This window comes from Vicia villosa, linkage group LG6 (assembly GCF_029867415.1).
Source record: "Vicia villosa cultivar HV-30 ecotype Madison, WI linkage group LG6, Vvil1.0, whole genome shotgun sequence".
Taxonomy (NCBI): Eukaryota; Viridiplantae; Streptophyta; class Magnoliopsida; order Fabales; family Fabaceae; genus Vicia; species Vicia villosa.
Window position 1 is genome coordinate 162,486,659 of NC_081185.1, and position 22,126 is coordinate 162,508,784.

General features: G+C 31.1%; 1 protein-coding gene and 2 non-coding genes across 3 annotated transcripts; 1 reads left to right on the forward strand and 2 right to left on the reverse strand.

The window, feature by feature from the left end:
* Window positions 1-2,434: 2,434 nt before the first annotated feature.
* On the reverse strand, window positions 2,435-2,507 carry TRNAV-UAC (transfer RNA valine (anticodon UAC)). Its single transcript has one exon. It is a non-coding gene; the product is annotated as a tRNA-Val (tRNA).
* Window positions 2,508-3,608: 1,101 nt separating this feature from the next.
* TRNAV-UAC (transfer RNA valine (anticodon UAC)) lies at window positions 3,609-3,681 on the reverse strand. Its single transcript has one exon. It is a non-coding gene; the product is annotated as a tRNA-Val (tRNA).
* A 15,406-nt stretch (window positions 3,682-19,087) lies between these two features.
* LOC131613051 (aluminum-activated malate transporter 8-like) lies at window positions 19,088-21,552 on the forward strand. Its single transcript, XM_058884769.1, has 6 exons — window positions 19,088-19,437; window positions 19,604-19,744; window positions 19,831-20,103; window positions 20,191-20,297; window positions 20,395-20,538; window positions 20,643-21,552. The coding sequence occupies exons 1-6, from the start codon at window positions 19,149-19,151 to the stop codon at window positions 21,138-21,140; spliced, it is 1,452 nt and encodes a 483-aa protein (XP_058740752.1). The 5' UTR covers window positions 19,088-19,148; the 3' UTR covers window positions 21,141-21,552.
* The last annotated feature ends 574 nt before the right edge of the window (window positions 21,553-22,126 follow it).

Genomic DNA, 22,126 nt, shown 5'->3' on the forward strand with positions numbered 1-22,126 from the left:
AATAGATGTAACATTGCCTATCAATGAAGATGCTAGTCTTAGTGTGCTTTTATGTAAGCCCAATAAGAGTATGGATGAAGATGATTACTACAATGATGAATTGAATAGTTCTGACTTAGATGAATCTCGTGATGATGAAAGGCCCAAGTATGAGAGGTTTAGGAAAGAGCACCTCAATAAGGACTTTAAATTCAAGTGGGGCATGGAATTTAATTCCCTTAATGGCTTTAGAGAAGCAATTCGTGATCGGTCACAGTGCATTGACTTATAAGTCATTGATACATGATCCAAATGCACTTAAAAGAAAGGTAATTAGTTTTCTTACAATTTGTATATGTTGTGTTATACTTGGTTATGCAGATAAAAAATGATATAACTTTTTGTGTTATTATTGTTTGTGTAGAGGAAAGGTAAAAATGTACCAGAGGCTACTAGAGCTGAAAATACAGAGACTACAATGCCTACTGAAGGGGAAAATGTAGAGACTGCAACAAATTTAGAAATGCCTATTGTAATTCCTACTGAGATGCAGACTGAGACTGATATGCCAACTGGTGGGCAGACTGAGACTGAGACTATAGAGCTCTCAATACCAATTATTATGTGACAAACAGGATTTTGTGTGGTTGACTCCAGCAAAAAGCAATCAAGAAAGAAGGAAGGAAAAAACCTGTCATTAAAAGAAGGCAAAGTGAAAGGATAACATTGAATTGGTTCTAAAAAATAATTAAAGGCCAAGGATCTTCTAGTGACCTGCCAATTACCATACTAGAAAAAGAAGAAAAACCATGTTTAAAGGATGCCAAGCTTAGAGTTTCAACTAGGTCTTTGAAGACATGGAAGACCAAGAAAATGAAAGATTAACTATTATGTTTTGTTGTAATAGACCTATGTATCTGCAAATTATGTCTTTTCTATTATGTGCTTTATTGATTTTGTGCATCTGTCACGTAATGTATATTTCATTTTGTCTATGTTCCTTTTGTGCTATTTTGAAATTATGTAACAGACTTATGCACCATGTGTGCTTGTATCAGACATATGCACCAAGTGTGCTTCTAATATACTGATGCACCAATGTTTCCTTTTGTTAATCTAAATTGCATCAATTGTACTTTCAAGGTTATATTGAAGTGATACATAACATTACAACTGAAACTTTCATTTGAAATGGATTAACAGAACTTAACATTCATTCATAAGAAACTTAACTTAAAATTACATCTAAAACTTAACATTTGATTCTTAACATTACAACTAAAACTTTCATTCGAAATGGATAACATAACAACTACTCTAACTTAACCACAACTACAAACACCATCCATGACAGACTAATTACAAACATCATCCGGAAATTTTTTTCTCTTTTCCAATACAATCTTTCTCTTGAGTTTTTCTAATTTGTTAAGCCTTCCTACTCTGCAATCAATCTCCTCAACAATCTCTTTTCACAAACTCTTTCAAATAAACCTTGTTCATTTCACATTGACGAAATGGACGGATTAATTTCGTTCACTTCAAGCTCATTGACCAAATCATTCCACAAGAATAGACTGCAACCATTTTGCAATTTAAGTTTAATATGATTAACACATAAAACCGAAAATGTAAAGTCAATATGATTACATGCTTATAAATACTTACCATAGAATTCCTACATTTTCATAACTTTCTAACATCATTCGTTGAGGAAGATTTGCTTCCACCCATCCTAGATGATGGTGGACGAAGATGAAGGGGATGTGTACGAAGATGAAGGGGATGGCGTATGAAGATGGAGGGGAGAACGGGCGAAGATGAAAGGTAGAAGAACGGAGACAAAGAGATAATGAGGGAATAAAAACCCTAGCTTTGAAGAAAAATTGGAACTTATGCCATGTTATCATCAATATGTGTCCAAATCTTGGAAAACAATTAAAAATAAATGCCACACATGAAATAATGTCTGAATATTTTCTATAACACCATGCTATTGGGGGGTTCTATGAGGTAATCTACATAACATAAGGGGGTTTAAAAAAAACTTTACCAGGGGATGAAAATAAAACTCGCTAACATTACAGGGGGATTTGTATAGTTATGAATACATGTTGCTGCCCAGGATCAAACTTGAGACCTATGAAGTCTGAAGATGGGTCTAGGGTCGTGCCTATTTGAGGCCGATTAGTAGTCTGTAAGGGTGTCTTCTTCTCTTTATTTTTATTCCTTTGTCTACTTGTATTTTTCATTATCTTAAATTCAGATATGTACTCGAGATTTTTATTTCAATTTTCAATCTTATTTATCTTCCATGATATTTATTTTTTTAATCCATATTTTTCAATGTATTTTATACCACAAGCTTAATGGTTTTTTTATTTATAAGTTTATTAGGATTTTCACGCATTACTTTCTTGCATGTACATCTCAAAAAACAAAAATTAAAAATACATGTTGCTGCCCAGGATCGAACTGGAGACCTTTAGTGTGTAAGACTAACGTGATAACCACTACACCACAGCAACTTGGTTGTTCAATATTTAGAAAACAATTTTATGTCCTAAAGTTTCAACTTTTTTTAATCAATTTTAACAGTTTTCTCATCAGCTTTTTCTTTTGGGTTATAATTTACAATTCTCTTATAAGGTTTTAGTCTTTGAAACAAAAAAAAAGTATCAATGTCAAATTCTTAGGGTACTTTTGTTGCGATATTTTCATGAAGTCTACTTGTAGATATACAAATTATTTTCGCAAATGAAGATTTTGAATAAAGGGAATTGAGCATTTTAAGAATGACATACTCAAGGAAAAATTTGTGCATGGATAGAAAGAAATAGAAATAGAGAGAGGAATGAAAATGTTAAACGCTACTAAATTATATTGGTTAAATGTTATATAAACCGATGAATTAAGCGCAACTAGCTACCACAATTTGGTAGGGCAAATAAAAAATACTTTAACTCCCTCGATGTGTGTGCAGAGAATAAGCTTTTGTGGATTCTTTGTCGGTGGTTTCTCTATCTATTATTGAGGAGGAACATGGCTAACTTGGTCTCCCATGGAGAATGCAGGAGGAGTTTGATGTCTTATTATCTTTTTCTAATTTAGGGATTTCGGAGCTTCGTCTCTCTGAGATGACTCCGACGTTAGGATGATGATTAACCCTCTCTTAGAAACGGCTTCCTTAATGGTGTATCCTCTTGTACATTATGTGACCATAATCGATCAGATATTGTGGTTTTTATGTGCAATAGAGGACTTAAACCTCTAATGTTATGAAGGAGGGGCATACTTGTATTTGGTGAATGATGTACTTTTTGTTCATATAGGGGAGATATTATAACCATCTGCTATTCTCGAGGAATTAGTTTTTGGATCCGTTAGATAACATATATTTGTCAATGTATGTAATACCACAAGCTTAATGGTTTCTTTTTATTTTTAAGTTTTTTAGGATTTTCAAATATGCCTCAAATAAACATATAAATTCATTATATAGTAGTTTATTAAGAAAAACAAGATAAAAAGAAATATGCTAGCTAAAAAATGAAAAGCTTAGAAAAAATAAATGAAGTTTGCATTAGATTCTTGGATTTATATCTCAAAAAATAGAAATTAAGAATGCATGTTGCTGCCCAGGATTGAACAAGAGACCTTTAGTTTGTAAAACTAACGTGATAACCACTACACTACAGCAACTTGGATGTTGAATATTTAGAAAACAATTTTATGTCCTAAAGTTTCAACTTCTTTTAATCAATTTTTACAGTTTTCTCATCAGCTTTTTCTTTTGGGTTATAATTTACAATTCTCTTGTTAGGTTTTAGTCTTTGAAACAAAAAAAAATATTGGATGTCAAATTCTTAGGGTACTTTTGTTGTGATATTTTCATGAAGTCTACTTGTAGATATACAAATTATTTTCACGAATGAAGATTTAGAACAAAGGGAATTGAGCATTTTAAGAATGACACACTCAAGGAAAAATTGTGCATGGATAGAAAGAAAGAGAAATAGAAAGAGGAAAAAGAAGATGTTAAATGCTACTAAATTATATTGGGTAATTTTCATATAAACCGATGGATTAAGCGCAACTAACTACCACGATTCGGTATGGAAAATAAACAATACTTTAACTCCCTCGTTCTGGTGCAGAGAGGCAGCTTCCGTGGATTCTTTGTCGGTAATTTCTCTATCTATTCTTGAGGATGAACATAGATACCTTAGTCTCCCTCAGGGTTTTAAGGAGGAGTTTGATGTCTTATTAACTTTTGCTAATTTAGGGTTTTCAGAGCTTCGTCTGTCCGAGATGAGTCCGACTTTGGGACGACAATTTGCAATCTCTTAGAAACATATTCCTTAATAGTGTTTCCCCTTGGTTGTGCATTGTGTGACCATAATTTATCAAAGATTGTAGTTTCAATGCGCAACAGAGGACTTAAACCTCTAATGCGATAAAGGAAGGGCAGACTTGCATGATTAGCACTCAAACCCTTAAGTCAGTATTCAAGTGAAATGAGTGAATGAAGTTTGAATTTGAAATTGTGTGTTCGGTGAATGATGTACTTTTTGTTAATGCACGAGAGCTGTTATAACCATCCGCAATTCTCGAGGCGTGATTCTCTAAGATCCCTTAGTTAACATATATTTGTCAATGTATGTAATACCACAAGCTTAATGGTTTATTTTTATTTATAAGTTTCTTAGGATTTTTTTAAATATGCCTCAAATAAACATTAAAATTCATTATATAGTAGTTTATTAAGACAAACAAGGTAAAAAGAAATATGCTAGCCAAAAAATGAAAAGCTTGGAATAAATAAATGAAGTTTGCATTAGATTCTTGGATTTATATCTCAAAACCTTGAAATTAAGAATACATGTTGCTGCCCTGGATCGAACTAGAGACCTTTAGTGTGTAAGACTAGCGTGATAACCGCTACACCACACCAACTTGGATGTTCAATATTTAGAAAACAATTTTATGTCCTAAAGTTTCAAATTTTTTTAATCAATTATTACAATATTCTCATCAACTTTTTCTTTTGGGTTATAATTTATAATTCTCTTATAAGGTTTTAGTCTTTGAAACAAAAAAAAAGCATCGATGTCAAATTCTTAGGGTACTTTTATTGTGATATTTTCATGAAGTCTACTTGTAGATATACAAATTATTTTCGCGAATGAAGATTTGGAACAAAGCGAATTGAACATTTTAAGAATGACATACTCAAGGAAAATTTTTGCATAGATAAGAAGAAAAAGAAATAGAAAGAGGCAAAATAAGATGTGAAATGATACTAAATTATATTGGGTAAATTTCATATAAACCGATGTATTAAGCGCAACTAACTACCACAATTCGATATGGAAAATAAACAATACTTTAACTCCCTCGTTGCGGGTGCAGAGAGGAAGCTTCCGTGGATTCTTTGTCGGTAGTTTCTCTATCTATTCTTGAGGAGTAACATGGCTACCTTGGTCTCCCCCTGGGTTTTAAGGAGGAGTTTGATATCTTATTAACTTTTGCTAATTTAGGGATTTCGGAGCATCGTCTGTCCGAGATGAGTCCGACTTTGGGACGACAATTCGCCATCTTAGAAACGGATTCATTAATGGTGTTTCCCCTTGGTTTTGCATTTTGTGACCATAATTGATCATAGATTGTAGTTTCGATGCGCAATAGAGGACTTAAACCTCTAATGTGGTGAAGGAGGGGATGACTTGCATGGTTGGCACGTAATCCCTTAAGTATGTATTCAAGTGAAATGAGTGACTGAAGTTTGAATTTGATATTGTGTATTTGGTGAATGATGCACTTTTTGTTTATATGCGAGAGCTATTATAACCATCCGCAATTCTCGAGGAGTGATTCTTTGGGAGCTCTTAGACAAAATATATTTGTCAATGTATGTAATACCACAAGCTTAATGGTTTATTTTGATTTATTAGTTTCTTAAGATTTTCAAATATGCCTCAAATAAACATATAAATTCATTATATAGTATTTTATTAAGGAAAACAAGGTAAAAAGAATCATCTCACCTAAAAAAATCGAGTTATAATATAAAATGCGCCATGGTTTTTTTCTATAAAAAAAATCATCTATTCTCACGGATTTTGAATATAACGGAGGGGAAAGGTAATTCATGACATGCTTCGAATTCTAGCAAAAATAGTTTAAGTGTTTATTTCCTTAAAAATTGTGATTTTTTATTTATTAATTAATTGATATATTCCTTCGGTTTCTTTAATAACCAATGATGTTTTTGTTGTTGTTGTTTCCACCTCTCTTGCAAGGCCATTTTTATATTTTGGGATAATGTTCCTTTTTTGCAAATCAAAGAAAACATAATTTATTGTTTTCCTCGGTTGACAATATTGAAAAATTTATTCATAAACATACTGTAAATTGCAAGAAATATTTGAATATTGCAACACACAAAGAAAGTAGTGAATGGTAAATAATTGAAAAAAGAAACATTACATGTTACTTTTAATTTTTTATCATTCACCATTTTTTTCAGCAGGTAATATATACCTCTTTTTTTATAAAATCGAGGATAAAGTCCCTATTTTGTTTTATTTTTAATTAAAAATGAAATAACCTTTTTTATCGATTTTATAAAAGAATCGAGGGGTATATTTACTTAGTAAACCAACAATAAATATATGTCCTACATTCATAATATAACAACGCCCAAGATATTGCCAACACATCAATCCACAAGAAACCCTCTATATCCAATAAGAATGCGAACACCACCACTATATATCTTGGACGTTATCTTTTGAAACTCAAACATTGATAATGAAAGTGTTATGAAAACATTGATAATAAAATCTTGGAACATATCTTTGGGATGGATTGCAAGTGCAAAAAAAATTGTTTCAAGGTTGGTGTCCTTGCATAATATCTTTTTTTACTTACATTTTAAGTTATGTATCCAACCTTTTTTATGTTATATCAGAAATTGGAAGCGTGCAAACCATTAAGTTTGAAAAGCATTGGGTAAATTAGAATTTATTCAAAGTGATGGTGTTGAATCAAATTTATAAAAAATATGTACTTATAGATTGAAATCAAAACAATGTAACATTAAAAACTTTCAATTTAATATTTTATATAACTATAAACAATGTAGTTTAATATTTAGTATAAACAATATAATTTAATTTGTATTTTTTTTTTAATTTCTCTCGATTTTTAACAAAAATCGAGAGGTATGTGGTGGTAGTTTTTAAAATAAAAATATGTTGTTGTTGGGGATTAAACTCATGACAATTTTCACTATTCCATCGGTTAATATGAAATCGAAAAGTAAAGTGGAGAATTTTCATGACGCCATTTGTTATTTCGCTTTCGCTTGTGTAATTACGATTATAAATTATTTATAGTAGTGACTATTCCATTGAAAATAATAAATGTACATGTGAAACTCGCTTAAGAATTTTTAACATAGAACATTGGATTAGATCATATTATAAGTTGGACATTTTCATTTAACAAACCTTACGGATTTGTTTGCGAGTTTGGAGGGGATGGGAGGAGAGAACTTTGAAAAATATGAAGAATTGAGTGAAAAGAATAAAAAGATAAAGGTAGGAGAAATTTGGAGGATTTGATTTTATTCATAACACCAAAAACTCCATAAAATGAAGAACTCAAAAATTGTATTGAATGAGGGTTTTAGAGGGCTTACATAAATTTTCCAAATATCTTTTAGGTTGTTACACTATTCTGAAAATTAAAAATTTAGTAATGATAATGACTCTTTTATCATTTTAACCAAAATTACTTTTTTTAAAAATGTTAAATATTTTTTTATATTTTTTTAAAATTTATTTTTCAGAAACCTTCTCCTCCAACTCTCCTCCAAGCTCGCAAAAATAACTAAAGAAAAGTATATTTCATACATTTGAAGTTTTTTTCTTAATAAATAAAAATACAGTGAAAGCATAGAATTGAGTCAGATCCTATCACTCACTAGTGACTGATGACACAGCTTCTGATTAAATCCACATGCTATGTGATCAACTTAATTAGAAGGATAATCAAGTGAATAATAAATTGAAAAATGATTCCAAGTTTAGTAAAGATAATTCAAATTCCATTTCTTTGCATTATTACTTTAACCACAGAAATAAAAAAGATAATGTGTGGAAGTGTCATTATCAAATTTTTAATAACTTGTTGTGCTTATACACCACTTTTTAACTTTTCAATTTTTTTAATTTCCTTATATTCTTCTATGCTTGTTTGTATTATTTTATTGTCTATAGCTATGACCAAAACAAAAAAAGCAATGATGTTAAGTTCACTTTTAGTGGCCTTATTTGAGATTCGATATTGATGATGCAAACATTTTTCTAACTTAACTTTTTTTCTCTTTTCTTTCTCATTTCTTAATTATCAGCAGGGTCAACACACTAGGTATTGTTGGATTTAAAGCATAATTTCTAGTTAATAGATTCTTATAATTAATGTTTGTTCAATGATGGGTTCTTCAAATATATTTTCGTTTAATTAGTGCATGAACAAGTTGTTGGAAGGTGCACTTAATTTTTTTTATTAATCAAACATTAAGTCCTCATGTCAAAATGAATTGATATGGCTGCTTGTAAAATGTAGCTGGCTGCTATAAGTTGAGACTAAAGTTTTATTCTATGATATATGTCTTAAAATCTTAAATTTGAAAAAAAATATTCATATTTTGGTATTTATATATTTTGGATTTAGATTTATTAACATTTTGATAGTTATAAATATTAGTTTTTTTCTTTTGTTGTAATACAAGTTGCAAAATTTATTGAAAGTAGAAATTCTAGTGAGAATTAAAGGGTAAAATTCTTTAGTTATATTTTAGGGATTTGAGATTCTTTTAGATTTTGTTTGGGAGTTTGGAAGGGAGTGGAAGGAATGGCTTCCGAAAACGAATTTCTAAAAAAATGTAAAAAATATTTAACAATTTTTGAAGAAATAATTTTGTACAAAATGATAAAAGAGTGTATCATTACTATATTTTTAATTTTTAGAATAATATTATACCAATATAAAAGATATTTGTAAGTTTTATGGAAGTCCTCCAAAATCCTCCTTGAATACAAATTTTGAGTTCTCCAAATTATGAGATTTTTGGTTTTATGAATAAAATCAAACTCTCCAAAACTCTCTCAACCAAAATCTTTGGACTCATTCCACTCAATCCTTCTCTTTTTTCAAAATTCTCCCCTCTCTTCCCCTCCAACACCTTTAGGGTTATCAAAGAATTGGTAAACACTTTAAGTACATTGAGTTTGTGTAATTAATATATTAAGGTTATGTTTGCGAGTTTAGAGGGGAGGGGAGGGAAAGGCTTCCGAAAACGAAATTTTAAAATAATATAGAAAAATATTTGACATTTTTTGAAAAAATAATTTTTTTTTAGAATGATAAAAGAGTCATTATTATTACAAAATTTTTAAATTTGAGAATAGTGTAACAACCTAAAAGATATTTGGAAAAATTATGTAAGCCCTCCAAAACCCTCTAAGACCCTACTTCAATACAAATTTTGAGTTCCCCTATTTTATGGAGTTTTTGGTGTTATGAATAAAATCAAACCCTCCAAAACCCTCCTACCCAAAATCTTTTTATTATTTTCACCTAATTCTTCCTATTTTCCAAAGCCCTCCCCTCCCTTCCCTTCCAAACTCGCAAACATAGCCTAAGAGTCTGAGAGATTGAGAAACACTTGGGTAAAAATAGGATTTATTCTTGGGAACTCCAAAGACTATTTTCTTGTTACTTATTGTAATATCTTGTAATAACTTTTGAAGTATAGTAAATTGCAGAACCACTCTTTCCCCTAGACGTAGATCAATTTGATCGAACTAAGTAAGCAAATTCCATGTGTTCTTGTCTATTATTATTTTTAATCCTTAAGACCATTTGTCTGATGGTTATTGTTCTTTGTCTCATACATCAAATTTTTTGGTGTGATTGAACTCTCAATAATTCTGCCGAAATGGTTTTAATTATTCTATCAATTTTACAACATGCAGCGTCCACCATGAGACAAATGGGTTAAGTTTACAAGTGAGCATCATGGGTTCGAAGTGAGACATCATAAAAAAAATTCAAAGACAAAGACTTCAGATTTTGGAAGGTGAAGATGCAAGCAATACTAATTCCACAAATGTGTGTAGAAGCATTGAAGGGACATGCAATGATGCATGCATGCCTTACACAAGATAAAAAGACTGGGATAATGGATAGGGGTATAATTGTCATTATTTTGTACCTCAGAGATAAAATATTAAGGGATGTAGAGGGGGAGAAGATCGTGATTGAGGTGTGGGCCAAGTTTTACTCATTATACATGATAAAGTCATTGGCTCATTTATTGTGTTTGAAACAATAACTTTGTTCTTTCGTATGGTGTAGAATAAATCTATTGTGGAGCAGCTGGCGAAATTTCACGAGATCATTAATGATTTGTAAAATATATATTAAAATTGAAGATAAGGACAATGATCCACTACTACAAATAATACATTTTATGACGAAGCTTTCACATCAGCCAATAAAAAAATACGAGGTATTATGCCTAGGCGCTCCATGTTTTATTTTTTTATAATAATAATAATAAGGGTTAAGTATGTTTTTGGTTCCTATAAATATCTCAAATTTCATTTTTAGTCCCTATTAAAAAAATGACATATTCTAGTCTCCATAAAATTATTATGCACGTAGATTTAGTCCCTACTGTTAAACCGATGTGTATTTTTTAATGGTTATTTTACAGAAATGTTAAGAACGTTATAAAAAGTTCCTCGAAAAAAAGAAACTCAAAATTTGATTTTTAAGTTGAGATCTGCATTACTTTTATCATTATCTTTTGAAATTTAAAAAATTCATATTTAACTTTTCACACTATAAAAAATTATATAATTTGGTAAAAACATATTTCATAATATTCTAAACACGTATGAAAAAAATTATTCAAAAATTTAAAATTTTAAGGGTAATTAAACAGTTTTCAAAAATTTTAAAAATAGCAGGGACTAGAACTGCTTGCATAAAAATTTTATAGGGACTAAAATATGTCATTTTTTTAATAGGGACTAAAAATAAAATTTGAGATATTTATAGGGACCAAAAACATACTTAACCCTAATAATAAAAACAATATATTTCCTCAGTTTTTAAGAAAACCGGGGGAAAAAATAAATCATGACACGCTTCGATTCCCTATTTTTGCAGTTTATGTTTTTATTTGTTTATAAGTGTAGACTAAATGAACTAACACTGCAGTTTTTTGATATAACTGAGGGATCAAATAATAAGATTTCACTGTAAAAGCACTCGTCAAACAGATTTTAACCCAATTTTTACTTATATGAACCGCTCCAAACTTGCATGCATCATTCTTTGGGATGGGCTGCAAGACAGAAAAATCTTCAATGTTCTTCTATCTAGAACAAAATATTTTTACTTCTCTTGCAATCTATCTCACATAACAGTGTTGATATTGTTGTTGTATTTTTGCTCATTTGATAGATTCCAGGTGCAAAAAATCAATCTTGCTTCAAAGATTTGTTGTACATTTTCAACCAAAGAAATAGTATGACATTTATTGTGTACTCATCTCTCTTCAAACAAACAAACTGCTAAAAAATGGTGAATTTAACTGCAAATTTCTGACATTCAAGTATCACTCTTTTGAAAAATGGTGAATTTACGCTTGTTTTGAAAATAATATAGTTGGAGTTGATGGAGTTCAAATCCATGTGCATATAACTATACCCCTCGGTTTTTTAATCACCGAGGTGTTTAGTGGAAACTTTTTCATGACGCCCTTCGTTACCTCGCTACTTTCGCCGAGGTAAAACCCATTCCGTATCCGAGGTTAAAAGCGTTATTTGTTGTAGTGATCTACTCTTGTTAAGATAATTAACTAGATCATTTATGCATTTTAAGGATGCCCTTTTTATGGTAAAAAAAGAACTATAACTTTAGATGATCTCCAAAAAACCGTAAGAAGAAATGAGTTATCAAAGTTGAAAGATTTAAAGGTTGACGATATTGGTGAAAACTTAAGTGACTTGAGAGGAAGGATTGATAATATAGGAAACCAAAAAGGGAAAAGATGCAGGTCAAAATTCAAGTCTAAGGTTTCTGATAAGTTAAAGTTTAAATATTTCACTTGTCACAAAATCGATAATTTCAAGATGGATTATCCCGAAAGAGGGAACACGGGTAATTATATTCATATTGTGATTGCCTCAGACAAAGATGGTTATGAAAGTGTTGATGCATTAGCGATAACAAGTTTGGAAACAAATAAGAGTTAGGTTATAGACTCAGATTGCTCTTATCATATGTGTCCAAGAAAATAATATTTTGAAACTTTTGCGCTGAAAGAAAGTAGAGTCGTTAGATTTTGAAACAATAAGGCTTGCAGAAATTCATGGTATTGGTACAATCAGACTGTAAATGTTCACTTATCGTGAGTTCCTTCTATGTAATAAGAGGTATGTTCTTGAACTTAGGTGAAATTTTTTGTCTATAATCATGTTTGACGATTTAGGCTTCTACACTAAAGTTGTACTTGGGTGATGAAAATTTTACATGGTTCATTAATAATGGATAAATGGTCCAAAATGTGTTGGTTGTATATTTTAGATGGTTCCACTGTCATTAGTCATGCATCAGTAGTTAGTTAGGACCTTCTTGATAAATCTAAGTTGTGGAATTCGATGTAAGGGCATGTCAATGTAAGAGGTTTAGTTGAACTTGCTAAACAAGGTTTGATAGGGAATTGGAAATTAAATAAACTATAATTTTGAAATAAGTGCATTTTAGGAAAATAACACAAGGTGGAATTTGGAAGTGATGTGCATAATTATATTAGACCTTTTGTCTATGTTCACTTAGATCTATGGGGTCCAACAAAGGTGGAAACTTATGGGGGTGAATTATATTTCCTCTTTATTATTAATGATTTTTATTGAAGATTATAGATCTACATTTTGAAAAGTAAAGGTGACACCTTTGAAAAATTTAATGAATGCTATACTTATATAGAGAATCAATTGGAAACTAAATTGAATGTTGTAAGAATTGACAATGGCCTGAGTTTGTTTTAGAGAAATTTAATGAGTTTTTCAGGAAATATGGTATCAAGAGATATAGAACTGTTGCAGGAACACCTTCACAAAATGGCTTAGTTGATTACATGAATAGAAAGTTTTTGGAGAGAGTGAGGTTCATGCCGTTGAGAGTTGGGTTACCAAAGAGTTTTTGGGGTGAAGTGGTTGCTACAACATCTTACTTGATCAATAGATGACCATCCACCGAAATAAACTTCAAGACATTTAGAGATAATTTGGAGTGAGAAACCTCTAGACTATTCATAACTGAATATTTTTGGAGCTTTTAAGTTTGCTCATATCAAACAAGACAAACTTGATGTTAGGACTGTGAAGTGTATCTTAATTGGTTATCTTGAAGGGATGACGGGTTACAAATTGTGTAAGATGAATCTTGGAGGATAAAAAATTATCATAAGTATGAATTTTACTTTTTATGAGACTCGTATGAGGATGAAGTGAAAAGACCTAGAGGTTAAAAGAATTCGGGTAGAAAAGACTCACTTTAAGGTGGATATACCTACTAGCGAGACTAGAGACAAGGAGGTAATTGAGACTCCTATTTTGAGTACTATTGAAGGGCATCGTACAATGTTTCCTAATTATTAGTTGGTATGTGATAAAGTGAGGACATAAATTGTATCACCTCAAAGGTACGGTTATGCTGATCTTATTTGTTATGCTTTGATAGTGGCTAAAGAGTTGGAAGACTCGTAACCAAAGACCTTCAAAGAAGAGATCAAAAGCAAAGATAGGCAAGGATCTTTTATAGCAGTAAATGATAAGATGAGTTCAATGATGAAGAATTGTACTTGAGAGATTGCAAGACTACCTAAGAAACAAAGGGTGGTTGGATGAAAATGGATCTTCAAGAAGAACGAATGTATTTTAGGAATTTAATAACCAAGGTTTAAGGAAAGACTTGTAACTAAGGGTTTTATTCAGGAGGAAGAGATTGATTACCAAGAAAAAATTTCACCTGTGGTAAAATATTTTTCTATAAGAGTGCTTGGGACAATTTTAAATCAATATAATATTGAATTGGAATGATAGACGTCAAATCAACTTTCTTACATGGAGACCTTGAAGAGACAATCTACATAGACAACCAAAAGTTTTTGTAAAAGAAATGACTAACATGTGTTTGTTGAAGAAATCTTTGTATGAGTTGAAACAAAGTCGATGCAGTAGTATCATCAGTTTGATGAATTTCTTCTTAAACATGGTTTTGTATAAATATTGAAGAGGAATAAGAAAGTTATACTTTCTTCTATATGTGATTATAGTTTATTGGCAATCTCTAGCAAAAACGAGATTGTTAAGCTCAAGAAGATCTTGAATGGTAAATTTGAGATAAAAGATCTTGCTTAAGCTAAAGAATTATAGGTATGGATATCATGAGAAGCCATGGGAGAGGGAGTTGTTATTATCTCAAAGTAGTTACTTGAATAAAGTGGTAGAGTTCTATAGAATGCAAGATGTTAAAATTGTTAACACTTCTTTGGATCATCACACGAAACTTTCAGTTAAAAAATATCCTCAAATTGAGAAAGAGAAGAAGATCATGCAAATTACTCCCTATTCAAGTGGGGTTGGAAGCATTATGTATGGTATGGTTTGTAATAGATTGTACTTAACATATGCAATCAGCATAGTAAGTCAGTTTATGCTAACTCCTGGTCAAGTTCATTATGAAGCTTTAAAGTGGGTGTTGATATATTTGAAGGACTATATAAAGGATGGTTCAATTTACACAAGGTCAAATCAAGAGGAATATAATTTAGAGGACATTGAAGAATCAAACAATGTAGGTAATATGAACATTAGAAAATCCCTATTCAGTTATGTGTTTAAGTTGTTTGGGACAACTATAAGCTGGAGGGTAAATCAATAATCAATTGTCGTGTAATATACTATTCATGCGGAATATATTAAACTTGTTGAAGTGTCATTCACTTGGTCAATCATTAAGTTTATGATAAGAGAACAAAACACATTGACATCCGTTTACAACTTATAAGGAACATAATAGAGTCAAAGGAGATTTAGGTTCATAAAATTTCCCTCAAAAAAAAATCCAACAATTATGTTCACCAAATCATTACCAAAATTAGGGTTCAAGCATTGCTTACACTTGATCAAATTTGTTGAATAATGACTCAAACTTTTGAGAAATTAGCAAGGTGGTTAGTGGTTAAATTGACATCACCGTCAATTTAAAATCAAGGTGGAGAATTGTTGTAATGCCTTAAAATCTCATGTGAGAAAAAAAATACTTTGATACTAACATATTTTTTAGGCATGAGCTTGCTAAGGTTTTGGTAGTTATAAATATGAGTTTCCCTCATTTGTTGTAATACAAGTTGCAAAAGTTGTTTTATATATAGGATGTATACTATGAGAACGTAATTTTTATGTGAAAACATGATAATGAATCTGAACCATTAGATTTTAAAATAAATTGTGGAGATTATGTGTCATTCTTATTTTCTCTCTCCTCCATTATTTATTTTAATAATGGAGGAAAGAGAAAAATGAATGACACATAATTTTCACTATTTATTTTAAAACATAATAGTTCAGATTCATTTTCATATTCTCACATAAAAATAACATTCTCTAAGTATATATATATATATATATATATATATATATATATATATATATATATATATATATATATATATATATATATATATATATATATATATATATATATATATATATATATATATATATATATATATATATATATATATATATATATATATAGATGGATCAAATTACACTCGAAGAGTTACACTCGCTCAATAACTACATTTCAAATAAATATTTTTTAAAATCAACCGTTGGATTGAAACACACTATCATACAGATCACACCTATAAAGTTTGAGATTAATTTATAATAATTTATTATGTCATTGAATTACATCAAAATTAACGTTATATGAAAACTCATTTTGACGTTAATCTTTGGATATCTTGACGGTATAGTAAAAATTATAATATTATGTTTCAATCCAACAGTTGAATTTAAAAAATATTTATTCGAAATGTAGTTATTGAACGAATGAAACCCGTTCTATATATATAAGGCCTATGGTTGATATGGATAGTTTTTACTCTTTAAATGTCCATTGAAGTGGCTGACTTATGCATGCTTTGTCATTTTTCCACTTTCTAATCAAAACTAATTATTTTAATATGAACTGAAAGGCTGACCACTGCTGTATGCATTCTCAAGGGGAGGAAATCAATTTAGGTATACATGTATAGCTTTTCATAACTTTAAATATGTTTATTGGCACTTTATAATTTATATAAGCGTTTGTGTCATTCTTCTCACTTTCTCCTTATCAAGGTAGAAAAAAAGTTTGGTATGTTTTACCAATTTTTACTACCATGTTTCTCTTTACAACCAAACTTGTACTAATAGAAGAAAAAAACAAACACACAAAACATTCGTTTGATTTACTTTTTACTCCACTAGACAACTTGTCTCTGCCTATGAATGTCTCCTACTTACAAGTTATTCAAAAGCAATATCTAATACCTATGGCTCAAATTGTTTTACCAAAATGTATATATCGATCTTATAGGTTACAGTTGTTATTTTGAATGCTCTTGGGTCTGGATGCCACCCTTTACAATAAAAAGAAAGTAGAAGGAAATGAGAGAGTTGAAATGGTAAGTTCTATCTTCATAAAATTTAACACTTTAAACTAAAGCTAAAATTTATTAGGACAAAAACTTAAAAGGGTAATACATAGTGACCCGAGATAGAATAGGAAAGGAAGCCAAGTTCAAATAAATGGATCAATATTACACCTCTCACTTAATCTACCACCTCTCCTAAAACCTACTATTACATAATATTGAAAATCCATATTCATCTTTTGGCTTTCAATCTTAATATCCCACATCTCACTTAATCTCTCACCTCTTATAAAATTTTATCTTACAAAATATTGAAAAATCATAACCATGTAGATCTATACAATCATAACCTCCAATAGGAAAATAAATGTCGTGTGTGGTCATAGGGGTCTCTAAAGCGAGAGTTATTTTTCATACTTAAATTAGTCAAATTCAAACCATAATATTCTTTTTTTACATGCATGGACCAACACCTGCAATGATAACATGTGTTCTAGACTGGGCTTGTGGTTGTGGCTAGCCCAACGTCGGGCAAGGCCTAATCCAGGTTCTCGTCAAGGACGGTCCAAAATACTGGCCTAATCCGTTAGGGTTAGTAGAGGGCATGTTCCCCATGTGCTTCTCACCCGAGGAGAACGTCTTCAACTTCCTCGCCACGTTTCGCGCAACTAGCGAAACGGTTTCACCTTTTGTAACAGATAACTCCGCCCACACCTCCGGAAACCACGAGACTCTTGACTCAGGATCATGAGCACGTGCTGCTCATCCCCTCTTTTCACGAGAATCCTGACAGTTATTCATTATGAGCCTAGATATTCAACCCATAATGGAAATCATTGGCCCAACGTTGGAGGCTTAGTACAAATACCCTCCTCTATGAGAGGGTTCAGGTATTCTATTATAACCTTACTCTCTACCTCTACGTCGATACTTACTTTAGCATCGGAGTGTCTGCAAGTAGACCCACCTCCTTTGTTGGACCACCAAGCCTACGACGTGTTGTCGGCCACTTCCGTTCTGATCACTGGTAAGATCAGTGGCGCCGTCTGTGAGAATCATTGTTTCCCCCATCTTCTTTCTCCCTGAAACCAAAAGATCAAAACAAAACTCTCTAATGACCGAATATGACACACATCTTAAAATTTTCACGAGAATATGCATCATTAACATCAACGTTGTCATCCTACAAAACTTTTTAATCTTCAATCAGTGGCATTAGATAAACATCTATATAGTTTTCTGGTTGTTTTGGACTCGAAATCATCATAAGCAACATCATATATTTGGACTTCATGCACAACCATTGAGATAGGTTGTAAATTATGAGAAAACCATGCCATAAAGTATGGTTAGTACTCAATTTTCCAAACGGATTCATTCTATCGATGGCAAGTCCAAGTCTAAGGTTTCTTATTCGGTGGACAAAATCCAGAAATAAGAAATCAATTTTTTTCCATTGCAAAGAATCAATTACATGGAAAACTTTTTCATCATATTTTCTTTCATTTACTTGTCATCTAATATTCTTTGTGTCATTAACATTAACAAATAGTCTCATAAACCTTAAAATAATGGGTAGGTACCACATCACCTTGAGACGAGAACTTTTTGCTCACACCATCATAATTCATAATCATCATCACCGCTATTATCCTTTAGTTTATAGCGTGACTCCCCGTATCCCAGGAACTCACTCAATTTTTCATACTATTTCCTATATAATATGCAGTCATTACAATATACATGTATTTTGACATAGTCCAAACCCATTAGACACAGTATTTTTTTTACCTCATAATTATGGTCCAACAACGCATAGATTGCTAAAGAAAAAACCAAAATAACATTAAAGAGGTGGGATACAGCGATGTAGGATGATAGTGACTAAAGTCTGTGAGTCAGTTACTTCCTCCAATAAATTACTACCATATTTTATCTATGCTTATTCAGGAACTCTAGTAAATTTACTTTGTTTAATCTGTTTTAAGAACAAAACAATTCCAAGCTCGAGGTATATCTCAAAACATTCCCTTTCTATGCATGTTTTGGTACATATTATTTTAAGATCAATTTCTAAAAGTATTGTACTTTTAGTCATGGGCATGCGTGTTTAATCATAATATATTTTCTGTGACCAAACTACTTTCTCAAACAAAATTAGTCTCTCACTTTCAACAAAAGACAGCAATTCATGTATTGATTAATTAATTAAAATAAAATAACTGGCTGCTTGAAACAAGTATATGCTTTAATTTCTACTCCTATAAATATAACTCTTCAAATTCATTTCAACCTCAAGTCTTTCAACTTTCAACCTTATTTGCTCAATTTCATATTTTGTTCCATTTTGAAACTTAATCATTTATATCTTGTCATGGATATTAAGTCAACAAATCAAGTTAACAAAGCTGGAATATTATCTAGAATGGGTGGTTTCTTCAATGCTTTGGCTTTGAAGTTTAAGTCCAAGTTAATGAATGCAACAAAAAGTGTGAAAAAGATTGGAAAAGATGACCCTAGAAGAGTAATCCACTCATTGAAAGTTGGAGTTGCTCTTACAGTTGTGTCATTGTTTTACTATTCAAGGCCTCTTTATAATGGCTTTGGAGTTGCTGGAATGTGGGCTGTTCTTACTGTCGTTGTAGTTTTCGAATTTACTGTTGGTAAGTTCAACATTTCAATATCATAATTCTACAAAATAGAAGTGTCTGGTCCAAATGAGGACCAGATACTTAGACGCATGTACTATTAGATGTATATTTAAGTATAGACGGAATATATGATAATTGAATATCAAAGTTTAAAAAAGTTTTGTTCCTAATGAATCAGGTGCAACCCTTAGCAAAAGTTTGAATAGAGGATGTGCTACATTAGTAGCAGGTGCTTTAGGGGTTGGAGGGCATCACTTGGCCACTGCTGTTGGAGAAAAAGGAGAAGCTATTGTCCTTGGTGCCCTTGTCTTCATTCTAGGTAAGTAAAACTATACTATAAAAAAGTTAAGAATAGGAAGCTTATATATATTTGAATCTAATTAGTAAGATGTTTTGTGTTTGCAGCTGCAATTGCAACATTTTTAAGATTTGTTCCAAAGATCAAGGCAAGATATGATTATGGGATGGTGATATTTATATTGACATTCTGTTTGGTTAGCGTGTCGGGGTATAGAGTGGAGGAACTTGTTGAGCTTGCACATCAGAGACTTTCAACAATTATAATTGGAGCTGCAGCTTGCATGCTTATCTCCATATTTGTATGTCCAGTTTGGGCAGGTCTAGACCTTCATAACTTGGTTGCTTCCAACATAGAAAAACTAGCAAATTACCTTGAAGGTATACATAATAATAAGATACTACATTTTTCTGAGTCTCTTTGTTTGTTTGTGTTGTATGTTAATATCTAAAACTATTTACTTTCAGGTTTTGAAGGTGAATATTTTCACTCATCAGAAGATAAAGAAAAATCTAAGTCACTTCTACAAGGATATAAAAGTGTTCTCAACTCCAAAGCAATTGAAGAATCTTTGGTAAGTAGTTTAATATTTTTCTTTTGAGATATGGTATTGAATAGTAACATTTTTTCATGTTTTTGGATGGACCTTATAATTTTCACTTAATTTTCAGGCAAATTTTGCAAGGTGGGAACCAGGTCATGGCGGTTTCAGTCTTCGTCATCCTTGGATGCAATACTTGAAAATCGGAGTACTTGCTCGCGAATGCGCATACAAGATTGAAACCCTCAACACATATCTTAACCCTGAAATCCAAGTAATACATCATTATTATTACTATTCTATATAAAATAAACTTGCATGCATGTCTATTTTATGAAGATCATTTTGAAGCTAATATATGCATTTTGGTTACTACAGACTTGTTTGGAATTCAAGTGCAAAATTCAAGAAGAATGCACAAAGATGAGTTCAGAATCCAACAAAGCATTGAAAGCAATATCATCATCAATGAAAACAATGACACACCCATCATCAGCTAAAAGCCACATAGAAAATTCAAAAATCGCAATTGAGGAACTCAAAGTTGTACTAGAAGACATTTCCTTAGAGGATGTAGAGCTCTTAGCTATAATACCAGTTGCCACAGTTGCTGCAATACTTGAAGAAATCACTATTTCAGTTGAGAAAATCTATGATTCAGTTTCTGAGCTTTCTCATTTGGCACACTTCAAGAATGTAGAATCCAATGTCTCACCAGAAAAGCCACCACTACTTCATAGAGGAATCATAAAACCTGTCGAGGACATTGATAACGCGCCACATGTTGCAATCGTGATCCAAGATTTATGTACAGACTCTCCGAAAAAAGCTAGAAAAGAAACCACTGAAATCCTTCAAACAATAACTATAAATTAAAATAGTTGTCACTATAACATGATATTAGGTAGTAATTTAACTTGACATGAAATCAAGATGTCTAGAGTAACAATTTTCATGCATTCACGCAACTAGTAACCATGACGTGTTCGTTGGATTAAGATTCGAACGACTCTGATTTTAAGTTTGACGGTAACTTTATAAACAAACTTGAAATCAGAGTCATTTAGTCTTTATCCAACAACTCCGAGTTGCTTATTTTGCAAATGTATGAAAATTGTTACCAAAAACAATTCATATTTCAGTTAAGTTTATTATTACTTAGTTGAGTAAATAGTTGCCAACCTTATTTGACAAATTGTAAAATTAAGGTGAGAATCTTTTTCATATTCTTACCTTAATTTAATTTCTTCATTACTTTTGTTGTTGTTATGTTCTACGGAAAAGCTTTATGCTATGATATGATAGCAGCCACATTTGGTGCTTTGAGTCTTTATTGATCCTTAAAACACTTGTGTACTTTTTCTTGCTTTTTCATCATTTTCATTATAAAGCCACAAATAAAGTATATACTTTCTCCTCGAAGATGCGTAGAACTTGACAATTAGTAAACATTGGACGTTCAATATTTCACAACAAAAACCAATTTAATTGGAAAGCTATAATGTTACTTTATAGAATTAAAAAAAAAAGGAAAGAAATCAAGCAATTGGACTTAAGTGGTTAGTGAGCTCCCTTAACGAACAAAGCGTTTCGAAAATGAGAAAATACAAACTGTGAATTATTTGAGCTTCATTCTCTTAGGAATCAAAGATTGAAACATCAAAAATATTTTAATATCTACATTCATAATATTTCAATAAAAATATTTGATTATTTACATTGTAACTTTTATTAGGATAAAATTCTAAACTACTATATAATTGCAATTTTAACGAAGAAAAAATTACAAATTCTTTCAATTATAATTTTTGAACGGAAAAATCATAAATTTTCTCAACTATAATTATTGTATGAAAAAATTG